The sequence below is a fragment of the Portunus trituberculatus genome, chromosome 44, assembly GCF_017591435.1.
Source record: "Portunus trituberculatus isolate SZX2019 chromosome 44, ASM1759143v1, whole genome shotgun sequence".
Lineage (NCBI taxonomy): Eukaryota > Metazoa > Arthropoda > Malacostraca > Decapoda > Portunidae > Portunus > Portunus trituberculatus.
In genome coordinates this window covers 2888054-2908336 of record NC_059298.1, presented here as the reverse complement: position 1 = coordinate 2908336, position 20283 = coordinate 2888054, and the positions used below count along the sequence as shown (strand labels likewise).

At 40.1% G+C, this 20283-nt stretch overlaps 1 protein-coding gene across 1 annotated transcript in view; it reads left to right on the top strand.

Moving 5' to 3' along the window:
• The window catches only part of LOC123519080, a 67977-nt gene that overhangs the window by 22010 nt on the left and 25684 nt on the right, over positions 1-20283 (top strand). Inside the window, exons 2-4 of the mRNA XM_045280267.1 lie at positions 6885-7033; positions 7911-8093; positions 8349-8475. Of these exons, the coding sequence (XP_045136202.1) occupies positions 6885-7033; positions 7911-8093; positions 8349-8475 (459 nt within the window). The remainder of the gene's footprint in view (positions 1-6884; positions 7034-7910; positions 8094-8348; positions 8476-20283) is intronic.

Below are 20283 nucleotides of genomic sequence, written 5' to 3'. Positions count from 1 at the left end.
GGACAGTAAGGTGGCTAGCTGTATATCATCTCGTGGGTTATGGGTCGTAGACGTCACTTTCCTCCATCAGGAACCCACAAGCTCTCTTACTAAATCCACCTTTCAACACCTCTACGGTTTTATTTCATTTTATTCATTTTTTTATTTTTTTTTATCGAGGTCAATTGCAAGTAAGAAAGGACGCTTCGTTGTGACAAGGTTGGAGACATATGTGGTGAAAAGTTTCTCTTGGTATGGTGTTCAACATTCTTAAACAGGTTTGTGCATCTATGTTTTCGAATGTAATGTATAGATACATATTTTTTAATGGATTCCTTGTTGCTCAGCTGATTATATCAGTGTGATGTCATGCACAGAGGCCACAGTGACAAAGCTGGTACAAGTGCTCAGGTTTTCAAGCAGCATTTCAACTTCGTCTTTATGTTTCGTTAGAGAAACTTAACACTCGAGTTATTTACAAATTACATGGTGGTGGCAGAGCTGGCGTGGCAGTGATGAAAATGACATTCGTGAGTGTTATTTTCGCGAGAAGACAATACATCGTACGTGCTGAGAGGCAAAGACACCATTTGGCTGAGCAACAAGAATCTGCTAAAATGGAGCACTGGCCACCACTTCCTCTCTCTCTTTCCTCCCGTCCCTCCTTTCGTCTCTCCACCTCCGTTGAGTTTTAGTGTTTGTTCTAAAAGTATTATTAGGACACTGGTCAGTGTCATATCAAATCACTAACTTCACAGAAGAAGGCTTTCTTCGTTCAACAGAAATGTTATAAGAATGAAATACTGGTAGCATTTTCTATCACTGTCTCGGGGAAAGTTTCAAATAAATCATATTGAAAAAAACAAACAAACAAATAAAAGTAGTAGTAGTAGTAGTAGTAGTAGTAGTATAGTAGTAATTAATAATAATAATTATAATAATAATAATAATAAAAACAACAGTAAAGGAATAAATGAATGAATAAATAATATATATATATATATATATATATATATATATATATATATATATATATATATATATATATATATATATATATATATATATATATATATATATATATATATATATATATATATATATATATATATATATATATATATATATATATATATATATATATATATATATATATATATATATATATATATATATATATATATATATATATATATATATATATATATATATATATATATATATATATATATATAATATATATAGAGAGAGAGAGAGAGAGAGAGAGAGAGAGAGAGAGAGAGAGAGAGAGAGAGAGAGAGAGAGAGAGAGAGAGAGAGAGAGAGAGAGAGAGAGAGAGAGAGAGAGAGAGAGAGAGAGAGAGAGAGAGAGAGAGAGAGAGAGAGAGAGAGAGAAGTCAAAGAACGCTTAATCTAAAAGTTTTTTTTTTTTCTAATGATTTCAGTGGGTCACGGTGAGACTTGTGTTGTTTATACGTCACTCAATTCCTACACCTCGACACAGCCTTCCACACAAAATTATACTCTTGTTCTTCACTGACACTCGGATATCCTCGTATTATGAGCCGAATTTTCTTTTAAAACTTTCATTGGTAAACTCTGCGAATTTCTACCTGTTATTTTTTTCTTCCTTCTTTCGTGTTGAACGATTTAAAAAGATAACTTTTAGGAAAACTCTAGAAGGGGAGAGACTAAATTGATCAACTTCCTTTGACTCATCCTTTGATGATTTGTGTACGCCAAGATGACACGCATTTGGCAAATAGTAGATAAGAATAGATAAAAGAAGCTAATAATGACGATATGCAGATTTTTGGTTAGAAATATATCAACAACTAATCTTTCATAAGCTTGCTGCTCCCCCAAAAATAGTACATAATCATATGCATTTAGGATTTAAAATATTATGTTTCCAATTCTTCTCTTGTCTGTTGGTCCAGGCCCTCTCCATCTTGAAAGGTTAGATAGACACCCAAATTAACATATCTTACATATCATCAAATCTTACATATCACTCAATAACGTCATTTACGGATTTCTGGTTCGCACTTAATTCTGATATTTAAGACCTTTATTAGATTAATTTGGACTCGTCTGTATTTAGTGATCCAAGTATTCATTATTTTTGTTTCGTTTATCGCACTTAGTGAGAATACTAGGTCAATGAGACACGGACAATATTCATCCAGGAACGTTTGATTTATGATGTCTGTGTCGTTAATTCAGGCCAATCCAAAACCAATCACAACACGAAACTAGTGGAATATTAATAGTGTGTGTGTGTGTGTGTGTGTGTGTGTGTGTGTGTGTGTGTGTGTACATAGCAAATCTGAATCTCCGCGTCTCCTTTACATGTACTCATTTCCTCGCAAAACAAGTTCTCCTTACGAACTATTGCATGCACTATCATGAATTGTAGTCAATACATGAAAGGATGACTGGTGTGAGTCGGCATCATAATAGCAGTCATATTTCTGTAGCAAGCGACCTAACAAACAGATGCAGACACAACAAACAAACAAACGATCTATGAAAAACAAATATTGGAGGTCGGATAAATCTTGAAGGTGGATGGGTGTCCTTGTTAAACAGTCTATAAACCAAACTACGGAGATCGACTAAATGCATCATACTTCAGAGACACCGTCGCCACACAGCCCTCGCGTCTTTAGTGGTGAAAAGTTGTGTTAAATCTTGAAATATACGAAGGTGTGGCGTGCCGTTTATATGACATTCCTTATATTCATGGCAGGGGACTGTTTATTGACTGATGCCACAGCTTACGGTGCCACCATTAGTCACGTGTCGCTGCTCTGTAACTTATGATGTTTGCAGTATTTTTTTCTACCTTTTAAAGCGATTTACATGTTTAGCTATAGTAAGGTATTTAGTTCATCTCTCATCTTTTATTCAAAGGTAAGTGTGTGTGTGTGTGTGTGTGTGTGGAGGAAACCCACTCAGAAAGCGTTGATTTTTCTACCGTTAAAAAGACCATAAGTTACTGATGCACTCATCAAACTAGGAATATAGAAAAAAACGAAGAAAAAAAAAATAACAGTCAGAAGACAATGATCATGGCTGATTGAAAAAAAAGATAGTTATTTTTTTCAAACGTATATGCATTCGAAAATAATTTTCTAAAGCTTTTACTAGCACAGAACAACCAGGAAAAAAAAAAAAAAAAAACTGCGTCACCAGGTTCACACACAGGACAAGTGAGCGTGGTGATGCTGACAGATACTTTCGAGTTGAAATGTCTCCATAGAAGACTTTCCATGACTACTAGTAAGAATATTTTTGTCTTTTTTTTGTGTCATTCCATACACAGACTATAAAACTATTTCTCAAAGTTAAAGTTCAAGGCGTTTCATGACGAAACAAGTTGAACAACATCTCACTAGCGCTACGTGCTGTGAACAATGATTCAAACGGTCCTGCTTTAAGCCAATAACAAGGATTACTCATGTGTCAGTGACCTCACTACACCACACCAGGGATAGAGGTCATAACAAGTCCAGTACCTCATTACATTGTTTATAATTCAATCTCTCTCTCTCTCTCTCTCTCTCTCTCTCTCTCTCTCTCTCTCTCTCTCTCTCTCTCTCTCTCTCTCTCTCTCTCTCTCTCTCTCTCTCTCTCTCTCTCTCTCTCTCTCTCTCTCTCTCTCTGTGTGTGTGTGTGTGTGTGTGTGTGTGTGTGTGTGTGTGTGTGTGTGTGTGTTTACAAGATGCATTACCAAGGTTCATAACCTAAAATAGAGGAACATTCAAACTTACATTTCCCATCATCGAAGGGAATACACATACAAACGAAAAACTATAAACAAATAAACGAAAGAATAAACAAATCATTGCTATCTCGATCCCATGCCTAGCGAGGCAAGGACAAGTTATACTCTCAAACAAAGAATAACAATTGAAGTTGTTTTGAGAAAATGCCGTACCCCAGATTGTGCAACATCCATAAGCCCAATACTTCTCTACCTGTGGTCACAACACCATCAGATGATGTGAGGTCGTCTGTCCCGCGTAGTGTGCGCACGAAGGCAAACAAGAGCTTTTACAAGACTAGGAAGAAGATGAGAAGAGGGAGAACAGCTGGCTGAGAAAAGTATCGGATGAGTCATATTGTCAGCTGCTGAAACTCGAAAGTTTTTGGCTAAAACCCTGTAAACAAGCAACTCCCGAGGAATGCATCGCCAGGCCTCCCGCTGCTACGTCACAATACTGTCCGATAAGGTGCTTCAAGATTATGAAGTATAAAGCATAACAAATCATTCATACATTTTCGAATACATCAGTTTATACCATAAAAAATCTGGTGAACATTTTTTTTCTTTTCTGGTAAGGAAGACAGGAAACGGTTTCTTAGGCCTTAGAGATCATCATTAACATAGTCTACCACCACCATCATCATCAACATCAATATCACCATCATCAACATCCTCACCATCACCAGTTAGCAGTATGGAGCCAAGGGGGGACACAGTGTCACTAAGAGCCAGGGGTGTGGGCGGTCCTCGTGACAGATCTGTGCTTGGTGGGACTTTCCCCATATTGACTCGGAGCTTTGTGTTCCCCGCTGTGACCAAGGCTTCCAGGTGTGGGTGGAAACGATCTTCAATTGACCTTGAGTAGTATACGTAGAGTAGTACAAGGCTGGCATCTGTCCCACAACTCCTATCCCTCCCAGCCCTTCCCTCGTCCCTGCCTACCGTCACACTCTGCCCAGGCTCCAACTACCACGTACTCTCCTCAATCTCCAGCCCTCTTCCACCCTCTCTCTCTCTCTCTCTCTCTCTCTCTCTCTTTCCACTACAACACCCACTCACCTCCATACAGCACCTATGCCCTCACCGTCCACCCTAACTCCCACCCACATTTATTCCCTTCACTACCAGTACTCGTGTCTTTATCCATGTTTCCTCTCTCTCCCAGCACACTTCTCCACGCCCCACGCCTTAGCATTAATCTCGCTCATCGTCTTACCTTCAAATCGCACTTAGGCCTGTCTTCCGTCCTCACCTTATCCTTAAAATACTAAAGTGGCAAAAAGTAACACACACACCCACCATCTGCACTCAACCCTTCCTTTTTTACCTCGTGAGTTTGGCTGCCACGTTGCACAAAAACATATATTGACAGTTGCCAGAAAAAGTAAAAGCGGAAAAGAAATAGGTAGAAGAGAAGACTCCATTTTTCACCAACATTCCTTCGTTTATCCTTCTTTATCTTCTTTGCTTTTCTTTACGTGTTTTTTTCTCAATAAGCTGTGGAAAATGTTAGGTAAGCAAAAAATAAGTAAGTGGGAGGGACTCCCCACAGACAGTAATGGGAATCACTACCTGCAAACAAAACTAAATGATCGTGGAGCGCCCTAGATCTGCCTGTCACGCCTCAAAAATATTTACAGCGTCTTGCCGTCGCCGATGCGTCAAGTAACAAAACAAGGCGCGGGAAACATCGATAAGGACTCACTCCATTTCAACCTCGGAGGCTTTCATATGGAAGCTAATGGCCTGCTTACGTGGCTACGGGCTAGAAGTAGTTTACATCTGGTCTGGCACGAAGGTAAACAATCCGCCATGATAACGTGTGCGAGACTTCTCCCTGCCTCCTCCTGCGGCCAACGAGAGACAGAATACTTCCACCACGTGTCAGGCTAAATACTGTACTTGTATTAACTCCCTTCATTTTCATTTACGTCCACACCGCACAATGATTGAATTACACAGACTTTTACTATTTTGCGTAAAATCATTACTACAAAATTTTTCAAGAAGTGACGTTGACTGATGTCTCTTTTTAACTGCGTAAGTCATTGATTCCTATTTTCAGACTTCTGCGCTTCACCTCCACTACTTCAAAAGGCTTTGTTTAAATGTTTGCGAGTTTTCTAAGGTGTTTTTACGGTTCTGGAGGCAGATTGACGAGATATCTACATTGTTAACTGGTGAAACATTATTGATAACCCTCTAATCATCTCTGTGGCCTTGGAAAATAATCGTCGTGAGAGAGAAAAGCGTTTCTGAATATGGGCCATTCTCTTATTATTTCCTTTTCTCTCTGAAAAGCTACGCCTCCTGCATCTCCCCCTATCCAGGACCAAGGATGTTTTGAGGGGACTGGTCAGCTGTCCAGGGGAAGAGGTGGCAAGAGCCGTGGACTTCAGATCAGCATATCTTGTGGCAAATAAAATACGTAGTCTGTGTGCACTTTCCTGTAAACACTCACTTAAAGGAAGAAAGCTGAAACATATCAATTTCCTTTTTTAATTAATTGCCCGTAGATGTCAGAGGATGGCATTAAGTGTACGTACATGGTCTGGTGTTCATTGTACATAATCATATCGTCAGCCTGATCCATAACGGCGAAGATGTGGACGCAATGCACTGGTAAGGTGCAAAAAATCATCACGAAGGAGATACAAGAGACAGCAGGACAATTTAGTGTTACAGCGGTATCACCTGTACTTTTATCTTTCTCTAATGCTTGGCAATTTGCCATGGTAGTCATGGACCTTGCTTTCCTCAGCCTTCATTAAGATTTAATATATCAGCCAAGGCCGTCAAGTGGTGGTCACGTGTGATGAGTGTTGGAGAGGGCACGCTTACTCACCGCCACCTGCGACTCACATGACAAATTTCACAATCATCCTCATAATGTTATGTACTCACTTATATACTTGCTCAATGACCACCACTGTATTATCATTTTCTTGTGTATCTTTTCATCATCTTTCCTGTTCCGCCTCTGCACCTCTTTGCCTACTTTGAGCAATGAGAAGAAAAACAAACATACAACTGATGTCTATCAAACATCTAAATGCAATTAAATGCTGAACTGCTTACTGTTCTGTCCTAGTTAGAAATTAGTCAACACCAATGGTATTTTTTCCTCTCTCCAGGTGTTGGTGGGCACGCCGGCAGACGGAATGCTGCGCAAAGGGGATGTCATCACTAAGATCAGCTGCACCGAGACCAAAAACATCACACACCAACAGGCGGCAGATTTGTTCAATAGCGCAGGGAACCAGATCGCCGTCCAACTCAAAAGGTGAGAGAATATTAAAAAAAAGGAAAAATAATGAAGGGAGTGAGTGAATTAGGAACAAGCCACATGAAAAGATGACGCGGGAGGCAAATTGATTTCAAGTGGTTTGAGCAGAATCGACAACACGTCTTGGGGAAGTGAGTGAACAGTGACAAATGGATCAGGAGAGTTACAGAAAACACGAATACATTGTTATATGTAAACATGAGACGAAAGAGTGTTATTGTACTACTTTATGAAGTATGAACCGAGACTGAAGCTATTGAATTTGTATTTATAGAGACGTAGGTTAATTAAGAGGAGATTTGATAGAAGTCCTTAAGTGATATAGGAGTTATAACAACTGGGACATAAGCAAAGTTCTTAGGATTGATAGTGAGGTTAGAACCAGAAATAATGAGTTCAAGCTTGAAAAATAGGTTTAAGAAAGAAATGGGAAAAAACTGATTCTTAATAGAGTGGTTGATGAATGGAACTGACTCAGTGATCAGGCTGTTTGTGCTAAGTCAATGGAGAGCTTTAAAATAAAATATGATAAATATAATAATAATAGGTGGGAAAAAGATAAAGATCTTCATACAAGGACTGCCACGTGTAGGTTTGATGGCCTCTGGCAGCTTCCCTTATTTTCTTATGTTCTTATGTTCTTAACTCATGTTCATGTAATAGACAATCCTAGTGATAGAAAGAGGGAATACTTAAATAGGATGAAGAGAGGAAAGTTTAGTAGTGACGAGAAGAAATCTCAAGTGTTTGATGTCATACTGACATCAAACACTTGTGACACTATAATTCTACGGATACAGTTATTAATTTCGGTCATGTCCGCACCTGACACACTTAAAGGCGAAACAGATTCACCTCCACAACCTCATGACAGAATTACCGGCATCGTTGGCTCCCCATACCAGGCGATCCTCGCTTTCGCTTTCGTCACTCTTGGTTGGCAGCGACGGCAGCGGACTGACCTTGGCACTGGAGATGAGCAGGTCCTCATCATCACTTGTCATTCAGAAAAAAATAAAAGTGTACAATACACATTGTCACCTCGCTTATGTCGCCAGTGAGACGCATAACTTTCATGTTGAGAGTGACGCAAGTGTGAGTGTTCCACGCCCGTTCCAAAAGCAACTCCTAAGCGACGACCTTGACCATAAGAAGAGAAACTGAACTTGTTTAACGTTATGGTGCGGTATGGAGGGGTGTCTGGGACATAATGTACCTATATGAAACCATAGAAAATGAATCCCGAGGCTTGAGCGTGACGGCAGCGGTATGGATGCTCAACGCTGAGTTGTCTCCACCTATCCTTTCCTAGACCAGTCTTGCCCATCGCTCCCACCCGCTCGCTCTTTTTTCAGCTGAGTCACACTTTGGCACGGAGGACAACTCTCGATAGGTTAAGGGGAAATAGTGAGGTGACTTTGCAATCCAGGCACTTCGAGGTGAGCCACGTACAAAAAGCACATTCTAATTATTGGTAAATATGCTTTACTTCTAATATGACGAAAGAATGACATTAATGTTCACTTCTTAAATTCATGCAGTTCACAAACAAGTAACCACTCAAGAATGTGGCAGGTGCATAGACGTTTTGGTGCATATAAGTGTGGGAGGGAAGGTGAAATATATGTAATTTATCATGGGGGCTCTATGTATGGGATTCTAAGACTATTGTAAGCATCATGTATTCAAAAGTGACGGAATTGAAACGTCGTCACATAGGGAAGATAAGAATGTGACAGTCAGTAATGTGTAATGGGATGATGGCTATCCGCGAAACACTCAACGTCATCTGAAGTGGTGTGTATTTCAACAACCTTAAAAAAATATGTTAATCAAGGCTACACTCGTACATGCTGCAGAAGTGGAGCAGCCGTGGCCTTGTGAAGCAACGACCTTGGTTAAAGAAAGGAATGAATGTTTCAGCTTGATGCGCCACCTTACATTATCGTAGAGCCATTACCTAACTAGACTGTGCTGCCAAGGATTGAACAGGTAGAGAGAGAGAGAGAGAGAGAGAGAGAGAGAGAGAGAGAGAGAGAGAGAGAGAGAGTGTGTGTGTGTGTGTGTGGGTGGGTGGGTGTATGGGTGGGTGGGTATGTGTATGTGCGTGTCCAAAATTGTATGCCTCCTATCACAGTGCATTTATGGTTATTTCTGTGCATGAACAAAAGCAATTATTATAACTCTTAACCTTCACTTCCCGCATAAGAAACAATATAGATGCGCACGTCATCCTCCATGCTTGCCAATGAGGAATGAATCACCGCCAAGCTTTCATATAGTGACTGTCTCAGCGACGCCTTACTGGTCAGCATGTTATTACACGCTGACCTAAATCGCTTGCCATTCCTATGCTCTCTTCATTGCCAATCTGTTCCTCACAAGTGCTTGATTTCTAATTCTAGAGTGTTATATGTGTGATGTATTAGTTAATTTCACTATCTCCTCAGCCTATCTGCGATGTAGTAACCGGCTGACTCTTTCGCTTATCCAATGAAAATTTTATTCATTCTCGGTTTGATTCGTTTCTGTCTCAACATAGATACTTTTTTTCATCAGTCGTTTTCTTCCTCCTCCTCTTCCTCCTCCTTCTTTTATAGGGAATGCCATGTGTAGACCCTTCCCTTACTTCATTATGTTCTTATGTTCTCCAGTTCTTCATATTCATTTTCACTTTCTTCTTCCTCCTCCCTTCTCCTTCTCCCAAGTCACGCCTCCACCCAGCCCTCCTGTACCTCAGCCTCCCGCCCTCCCTCCGCCGCCATCTTTTTGGCACCAATGCACACGCTCACGCCCTAAACATCGCATGTGCACTGTCACAAGGTCGCCACTATCCCATTATCCCAATATTCCGGTACATCTATTCCCACTGTCTTAATCGCCCTTTCTAATCTCTAACAATCTCACTATCTATGTATCTGTCATCTGTAATTCATAACTGTTCCTTCATACCAACCCATTATTCAAACCAATAGGCATGCTGTTGCTGACCTTGTCACTGCCATCACTATCACGGGGCTGCCTGCTCCTTGGCATGCCTCTCCATCATATTCCCCACTAAATATTGCATAAGTTAGAAAAGTAGGAGTTTTGGCACCTCTACCAGGAAGCTGAGGAGGTAGGCGGTGGAGGTGCCTTGAGTGGTGGGCTGGGGTGGTGTGATGGTGTGGTGTGGTGTGGTGTGGTGTGATGGTGTGGTGGTGTGGTGTGGTGTAATGTGATGTGGTGTGGTGTGGTATGGTGTGGTGTGGTGTAGTGTGGTGTTGTATCGTGTGGTGTGGTGTAATGTGATGTTGTGTGGCATGGTAAGATGTGCTGTGGTGTGGTATAGTATGGTGTAGTGTGGTGTGGTGTAGTATAGTGTTGTGTGGTGTGGTGTGGTGTGGTGTGGTGGGAGCGCCGTACTGCACTGCGGTGTCAAGTGTGCTGTGACGCATAGTGTGATGCTACGTGTTTGTTATTGACGATTTTAATTCCTTGACTGATAATGGCAGTGTGGCACTTGCTATATTATTCCCATATTTATTTTTACTGAGTAATAACATCAAACACCACTATAGGTCTGAATGACTCTATCACTACCTCCTTCGATAGATTTAGAAATTATACTCTTAGCTCGGAGAAAAAACATTGTGTATAGAGATTAGTGAGAAGCCACTTAAATCATGGTTATGGTTGTGTTAAGAAAACTGGAGGTGATGTCCGTTTGTGTGTTGGTGGCTGAAGTTAATAATGAAAGGGGATATGATATTACAAAAACAAAAAGATAGATAAGTATTAGCACAAAATATTTAACGAAAAAACAAAGAAGCAGTATTGAAACACACACACACACACACACACACACACACACACACACACACACACACACACACACACACACACACACACAAAGAATGAAACTTTAACCCACGGTCCTCTCCGGTGTCATGTTTTGGCTGTAGTAGGTCGTCGACACCACTGCCATCCTTCTCGCCCTCTTTCCTCCCTTCCGCCTCGCCCATCTCATCTATTTTCTCTTCTTTTATGAATTAATCTACTTTTATTTACATTATCACTTATGGCTGTCTCTCTTTCTCTCTCTCTCTCTCTCTCTCTCTCTCTCTCTCTCTCTCTCTCTCTCTCTCTTTGTGACTTGCCGTCTGTCTCTCGCCGTCGCCTAGCATGTAAACAATGTAAACAGTAAGGCGCATTGCCCTCTCAGCTGATTAGAGAAGTGCCGCCAACATTACAGTACAGCTTTTCAGGTAAATGCACATAAGAATAAATGAACTTATTTCTTTCTTATACGAAATAAATAGAGAAATCGAAGTAAGGAGTGGGACGTAAAGAATGCTTGCTTTCTTGCCCGTCTGAGTAAGTGAAGTTTCCATTCCTGCTTGCTTACTCATCCGCCTCTGTGTTTGCTTGCCTGTGTTTGTTTGTGAGTAGTAAATATAATAAGGTATAAATTTTACCTCATCTCTTCGGAAATATTTTTATCTATTTACTTTCTTTTACTTTTCCTATTCTATTCCCCGAGATTATATATAAATGTTAACCATCTGTGCACAGTTCACATATATCACTGTAGTTTATTTTGTGGCTTTATTAGCTGAAAAGGCGGTGGCTGTCACTCGAGTCACTTAGAACGAGGACTAAGAATGACAATACATTAAACCAGAATATTAATAGACAAGAGACCGCCGATCCGCTGCCTTGAACGGTGTGTGTGTGTGGAGAGAGAGAGAGAGAGAGAGAGAGAGAGAGAGAGAGAGAGAGAGAGAGAGAGAGAGAGAGAATCGACCACCGACGCCCACGTTAATTAAGTGTGGGAGTGTTTTTACCGACTCCAGCCTTAACTGTCTGTGTGTGTGTGTGTGTGTGTGTGTGTGTGTGTTCCTCCGTCCCTCCACAAGTAGTTTCTGGTGATGATCGTAACCCTTTTGGCAACTGAGGACGAAAAAAAAAAGAAAGAAAAAAAACATATACCTTTATTTCTCTCTCTCTCTCTCTCTCTCTCTCTCTCTCTCTCTCTCTATACATAGCCCACGAGTACATTAACCCACGCGGAAGGAGTGTTTGTGCACTGGGGGTCCGCCAGATCTGTGTTGCTGAATCCGCCTTTTAATAACCACTCCGCTCTCTTCCCTCTCCTCTGAAATGAAGTGTCTTACTGCAGACTAATTCAGGTATCAATAAATATTTTTTATTTATTGTTGTTATGTTAGATAAGCGCAAGGAGTCTTCATTATTCTAATATAGTGTGAGCGAGGTTGAGACAGGACAGAAAACAGGCTCCCCTTTGATAAGAGAAAACGGATAATTTTCATGGTGGACATATGTATTTGCTAGTGAGTTGTGATCTGCTTGACACTGAACATTCTTATTCACATACTTTGCTATAAATGATGAAACATAACAACATATTGTGAATTATTGAATTCTGACGCTCCGGAGTGGGAAATGCGTATATTCAATGTTCGGTACAGTCTGCGCTGTTTCCTCATAGTGAATTTATTGATCTACTTTTATTTACATGATCACTTCTAGCTGTCTATATCCTCCTTCTCTCTCTCTCTCTCTCTCTGGTCCACCGTGGAATGTCGAGATCTTCACTGCTCCCTCGTCAGCCATGATGTGTGAAGATGATTGCGTGGATTACCATAACAATACCAAATACTGTTTGCACAGGGTTCGTTAACAGATTTTTAGTCGTTTGATGATGAAACTGTAAAATAAATCTCTACATTCATCTTCAGCAACATATTCCATCTGAAATGGCGTGATTATAAAGGGGATCACTCCTGCCTCCCATGCTTTACACAGTGACAACTACAAAAAAAAAAAATTCATATTTCTAAGAGGGCCTCCAGTTCCTCCGTACCGGCCAACATACAACTCGTCTGTCTGGCAACATTTAGTCCAGCAGGAAATCTGTGGTACACACAACGTGGCTCACAATGAAAGGTGTAAGAGTAACATGAATAGCTTTTGCACCGATACACACCTACAACACAAAACGTTTACTGTTTGATTGCGAGTATTACAACAATTAACTGAAGTTACTTCGAATAAAAAAAGGAGTGTGTATTGAACGCACACTTCATCTAGTTTACGAATTTGTAGCAAGCCTTGACTGAGAGAGCTACTGTCGCAAGATTAACTGCAGATGATGATTATCAAAAGAGTAATAATAATAATAATAATGATAATAATAATAATAATAATAATAATAATAATGATGATAATAAGAATGATAATAATAGTAATGATGATATTATTTCTATAATCAATTATCATTATTATTATTATTATTATTATTATTATTATTATTATTATTATTGTCATCATTATCATCATCATCATCACCAGCCATAAAGCGAATAAGAGGCTAAGCAATGAAACATCCCAATTTCCAAACACTAAGAGAGAAGGAGCGGTGACTCAAGCAGGAAGACAAATATCATAGAAGTGCAGAATGCAGCGAGGTGCTCCTAAAAGAAATGGAAGTGGAAAGTGTCTTGAAATGGTTGAAAATGTTTTCTAGCAAGGAAGTACTCGTAGTGTGTCAGGCTGGTTCATGACTCGATACGAAGCCTAAGACCGGCAGCAAACTTGTGGTCTGCCACATGTATTAAAAGAGAATATGCGAATATTGCAAGGAAATATATCTGCTTAACATTACATGGAGAAAAACTATTTGTATACGAGTAGGTGGCAGTATAAGTTGAGTTATTCACAGGATGAGTGCCAGTATGAAGACAAACAGGATTATTTTATGTCGTGGTGGTCAGATATTGTGGCATAAGAAAGGGTGCTAAAGTTATCTCGGGAAAAGCAAAGGCTTTATGAGCTTGAAAAAAGCGTAGACAGAGACGAGAGAACACCTATATAGTATTTATGAGGCAGATGGTGAGGTGGTGGAGGTTAATGAGGTGAGTGAAAGGTGTGCTGAAACCATTTAAGATTATTTTACTAGAGACATGTGTGAGAGATGGCAGCAAAGGTTGATTTATGGTAGGGATGTGAAATGCACCGCTGCTCCTTAAAATTCATGCAAGCAGTGGTGAGGCAGAGGCAAAGGCGTGCCACATATGATGCACGGTGCCAAGAAGTGACTGGCTGTGACTCGGTTACTGATTGTGGATGAGAAAACCCTACTTGTAAGAGCAGTGCAAGGATAAAAGAGCAACATAATTCAGCTTCGAAATCTAGAAGAGAGTGTGAGAAAACTAAGGTGAGAGTCACGAGGGCTGGCACCAATGGGAGCAAAGGTTCACACACACTCCTGTCTGGAAATATGTGATAGACTTTATAGTTTCTGTAATCTGCCTGCATATCACCTTAAAAGAGGGTCAAAGGGGACAATTATGAGTAGCTGACGAGTATAGGGACATACAAAATATTAGAAGCTGCAATCAGACTTACACGTGGCAGTCTCTATATGAATCACAGCTACCTATCCACATATCACTCCCATACATGCATGTATCTACTCTTTTCAAACTCCCCTAATGACTCATCACGAACAACAACTGGGAAAGACTACCATAAAATGACTGATGGTGGTGGTGATGATGATGATGATGGTGTTAGGAAAAACAACGGTGTCTACAATGACGATAACAACAATAACAAATTACTTTTTTTAAGACGTGACTGTGTTGGACTACTAACATACCACACTATTAGCTAAACCTGAATAACTACTGAGGTCACGGTAGAGTTAAGGCAGTGATCATTAAGTTTTAACCTCTTCAGTATCATGACGTGTTTTCAGATTTTTTTTGCTTATTATTTGGTGGTTTTATACAGCTTCAGAAACTCATGCAGGGACTAAAATAGTGAAGACAGTGGCCATTAATCTTCTGACCTCCATAGACCCTCCCTAATGTCAATAATATCGTATAATCACACCCGAAATTCGGTAAAAATGCGCGTTCCATTACTGCAGGGATTAATACCTACGTACTGGATGGACGTTACAAGAGAAAGCACAAGGTTACGAGGAGGGACTTACACAACATATTATTCTAAATCATAGAGGGTGACAATTCATTAAGGAGTATTCACATTATTATCCTTGACATACTGCAATGCCTGCGTCACCACACAGTCCAATTATCTTTATGTGTATTCTCTTAGAATCATGTTACTCAGTGATTTGGTTTGAAGGTACATGAGAAATTGAGTTGCCCATAAAATCAATAGATTTTCAAGATAATAGAACCATGACCACTAAATGAATAAGTAAAAAAATTGCTTAACATATCTTTCGGTATTTTCTTCATGTATCATTTTATTACTTGTGGTAAAAGTATTAATAAAGAGCAGAAACAAAAGAAGTAGTATTAGTAGCAGCATTGGTATTAATAGTAAAAATGATAGCAGCATTGGAAGTTGAACGAAATTTCCTTTACAATGTTGATAAATAACACAGTTGGTGGTAAACGCGAGGCAATCTTCAGTTTTCTTTCACACACTCTTAGAACAAATGGAGGAGTCTCTATTCTATTAGGGTGCATAGTCTCACCCAACCCAAGCTCCCACATCCACAAGTCACTCAAGACTTCCACCCATTACATATATATATATATATATATATATATATATATATATATATATATATATATATATATATATATATATATATATATATATATATATATATATATATATATATATATATATATATATATATATATATATATATATATATATATATATATATATATATATATATATATATATATATATACACACACACACACATTAGTAAGAGTGAGAGGCAAAAACTGTGAAGACGATTCGGGCGATTTGACCCTGTAAGTACAGTGGGAGTGAGCATCATGACCCTCGTGATGGGGAGGCGATCCAATGGGGCAATAGAAGGCGCTGCCTCACTTCCCTCGTGACTAAAGCTTTACTGTCTTGCTAAAAATATATCTGACATTAAGTAAAAATAAGAGTAGAAATACTTGACATACTAAATTCCATAACGTTACAATCATCTTGTGATCCGAGATTTTTCCTCCCACATCTGTCACTTCCTGACTTCGTCATAACAAATTTATCACATTACGTAATGCAGTGATTTCAAAGTGACTGTCACGACTACCTAAGAAAGTACTGATGATTCATTCCAGTTAGGAAACGCGCAGCAGGACAGCGTAGCGGCCAGTTCTGCACCAGACTGTGCTGTCTCAGTCTTGCTTCTGTGACCATTTATTTGTTTATTTGATCTGACACTGATCTGTTACTTTTATAGTGCATCTAGAAACTATATCTATGACGCACTTCACCTCTTCTTTTTATGAGACAAATATATTACGTCTTTAAAGTTTTTTGCACTTTTTCATTAATTACTAATTTCCAAAATGAATTCCGTAACCGAGTAATAGATAAGGAAATAAGGTGCTTTACATTAAGTGCGCAGCCATTACTCATGAGACAGACACTTCCTGCTCATCATCAGTGCACGAGGCAAACGTCAGACGGTGATGGTGTGTGGCCGCCATGCCTGGGTGAGTCAGCTCCATGTAACACTGCTTTTAAGGACCGACCGTCTTTGCATCGGGGCGTGTGTGAGGAGCCTTGTTGAGCGGCATTTCAAGGGTCGAGGCGGAAGAGGGAGGAAGAGAGGCGGCGCTATGTGATGGGATAACTAACCAGCCGCTGCTGGCACCACCCTCTCGCCGGATATTCTTAGCATACAGGATATAATCTTCTCGTCTTTCGTGTCCCATTTGAGAGCTAACGGACCCAAGTGCCGCTCTATTGGTTAGTTAAGTATTCCATGAACACATGTCTCTAAATTCTTAGAAGAAAATTGCACCTAAAGTTGCGACTAAGTCTGATGTCACGCGGCCATTGTCCACCGTGTGCTGCTAATGACTTGCTGCTTCAAACTTTATCCATTAGACAGTGTGTGTGTGTGTGTGTGTGTGTGTGTGTGTGTGTGTGTGTGTGAGAGAGAGAGAGAGAGAGAGAGAGAGAGAGAGAGAGAGAGAGAGAGAGAGAGAGAGAGAGAGAGAGAGAGAGAACCACAGCAAGGTGAGAGTAAACGCCTGTCCGAGGAAGAAAAATAAGAAAAGATTGTAATGTTAAAACAACAAGCCGCTTTTTACCTACTGTCGACTCAATAGCGGCACTAAAGTTTTTAAAATACACTCTCCTTCTCTGAAATGAGAATCTCGAAACCCGACGCCTTGCCACAATGCTGACACTGTCAGAATCTACAGCTTTAGTAGCCGGAAGAGCAAGACAACACGAGTGTGAATCTGCCCACACAGTGACATTGGAGCCCCATGTGGACGCCTTATAATGCAGCACGTAAACAGAGATGGCGACGCTTACACCTTCGTATAAGAGAGTGCATGGCAGCGAACAGCGGCACTTTCTAATGGGCACATGATGATGGCAACGGTAGCTCAGAGCAGACCAATATTAAATAAGGAAGTTGTGAGACGATTGATAGGTAAATTTTTTTTCTAAATGTATAATAGTCTCTATATTTGCATGATAATACTATAGGAAGACTCTCAGTTTCATATACATTGCTACTCACAAGAGTAGGAAAGTAAGTGTCAAGAGTATAGTACTAAATTGTCATTCTCTGTTTGTGTTTGGTGTTTCCCGACGCTGAAAACACAGTTGGTGCTCTCGTCCCACCGGTAATGACTCGGTTCCCAAAGCTCTCTCCTGATTAGATTCATGCTGTAATGTTGAAAATCTAATAAGAAAAACTCTCTCCACTATTCTCGTTACAATCACAACACCCAGCGAGCACCAACAGGCAAAAGTTTTCGCTTTGGACACGCCGCGATGCGTTTCATATCAGTAATTTGTGTTGACTCATTGTCTTTATTGCCGTGTAGCAACATCGACTTCCGTGACGCTTGGTGAGCCGCCACGGCACATCATTCTGTTCACCACACCGATTCTTTGGAGAGAGGTAGATTTTTTTCTCTCTCTCTCTCTCTCTCTCTCTCTCTCTCTCTACGTTTTTCTGTGTCATTACAGTAAGAATAATCGCGCCAGGTCAGAGAAAGTCCCTGATTACCAGTGAACCAGACCCAACACAACACCGTTACTTCCGTGTCAACAAAGACATCGCATGAGTTCACTTGTGATCACCCATTCATCTAGGTGTCATTTTTTGTCGTAATCAGCAAAGAAAGTTCCCCAGAAAATGCTCCTCCCAGCGACATTTCCCTTTACAGAATATGGGTTACGTTTTCTCCTGGTAATTAAGGCAGGGGTTGGTGCTCCTCTTACCCGTGCTACGCCTAAAGTGTCTGTGCTCGGAGAGGGCGGCTGGTGCACGTTGACCCAGATTCTATAAATACTTTAGGCTTCTTACCTCGTTACATAGAAAAAAAAGGGGGAAAAAAACGAGAGGTAGTACAGAGCAACCTACAATTACGTCATTGATTTAACCCCTTCAGTACTTGGACACATTTTTACCTTGAGTTTTGTGCAGGATTAGACGATTTTATTTACATTAGGAAGTGTTTATGAAGATTAGTGGATAGAGTCTTCACTATTCTAATCCCCACATGTGTTTCTGAAGCTGTATGAAATCACCAAATAATAAGCAGAATAAACAGAGAAATACGTCACGGTACTGAAGGGGGTTAAAAGAATGTTTTGATCCCCTAGAGCAGAAAAAGAAGAGCAGAGGCGTTTCGTGGGAATAATTACGAGCTACATCCATTATGCACGGCAATGTCAAGAGCAGGGCAAGACACGTTAACCTCTTCAATACTCGAACACTTTTTTTACCTTGAGATTTGTGTACGATTAGACCGTTTTATTGACATTAGGAAGGGTCTATGGAGGTCAGAAGATTAATGGCTACAGTCTTTACTATTTTAATTTGCCATATAAGTTTCTGAAAGTATAAAAAAATCGCCAAATAGTAAGCATAAGGAATATGGAAACGAGTCATGGTATACAAGGGATTAAGGAAAGGAAGGAAATGTTAATAAATCAAGACGTCTACATCAGTGCCACACAAAATATCAGGACTGTACGAGATATGGATGAATAAACCGATACTGAAGATACCAAACAAATTAGGTAATATTGAGAGGTTAGATGAAAGTTAGTATGAGAACAAATAGTTACGTATATTCACTTTTGATGCAGTTTTGTCACAGTTTACCACCAGCAATGCAGTGTTCTGGACCGTTAGACTTTCACACAGGAAAGGAAACATCGTGCCACTTACTTACCTCTGACCGCCACCTACCTGCCACAAATAAAAAAGAAAAAGAAAATAAATAAATAAATAAATAAAATAATAAAAAAAATGAATAAACAAATCAATCAATAAATAAAATAAATAAAAGTAAATCAATATGTAAATAAATAAAACAATTAAATAAATAGAATTAAATGCAAATGGAATAAAATAAAATAAAAACAAATAACTTCAGAAGCGCAGTCACCGTGGTAAAGAAATTGTCATGTTTGTTTTATTCAATACAACAGATCAACTCAAAGGAACAAAACGGCACAAACACGAGAGAGAGAGAGAGAGAGAGAGAGAGAGAGAGAGAGAGAGAGAGAGAGAGAGTTCGGCATCTCAAACAAACTCTATGCGTCACGAGCAACACAGCGGTGACGGCGACGGGGCAAGCTTGGTTATTTTGGTTCTCCTCTTGGAGCGACGCAATGACAGCGTAGCGTTGCCTATCGATGTAGAACGCCACCACGCCTACAGCAAATACTTTTACGGAGCTTTTACTTCAGGCATTGCGAATTTTTCTAACTGCCTCGGAAACCACAGAGAATTCAGTGCTGCCAAATATTTTCTGAAGACATTTTCACCCGAAGAAACTGGCACGAGCACCGGCTATACTTAACCTGCCGGTGTCACGGAAGCATCCCGGAGACGGCCAATTAAAACAGCCCGCCTCTTTTTTGTTGTGTGTGTGTGTGTGTGTGTGTGTGTGTGTGTGTGTGTGTGTGTGTGTGTGTGTGTGTGTGTGTGTGTGTGTGTGTAACCGTTATTGCATTACAGCATGCCTCACCGATCACACGTCATAGAGTAATGTTACGGACTTGAGATGTGCTTCCGACAATATGCGTAAACACTGCATTGCGTGAGGTGCCGCGTCAACCTACCGCACTCTCCATCAGTTTGCCGCAGATCATTTCACAGGTCGCGAACGTGCCTCAGAGAGAGAGAGAGAGAGAGAGAGAGAGAGAGAGAGAGAGAGAGAGAGAGAGAGATAGAATGATATATATATATATATATA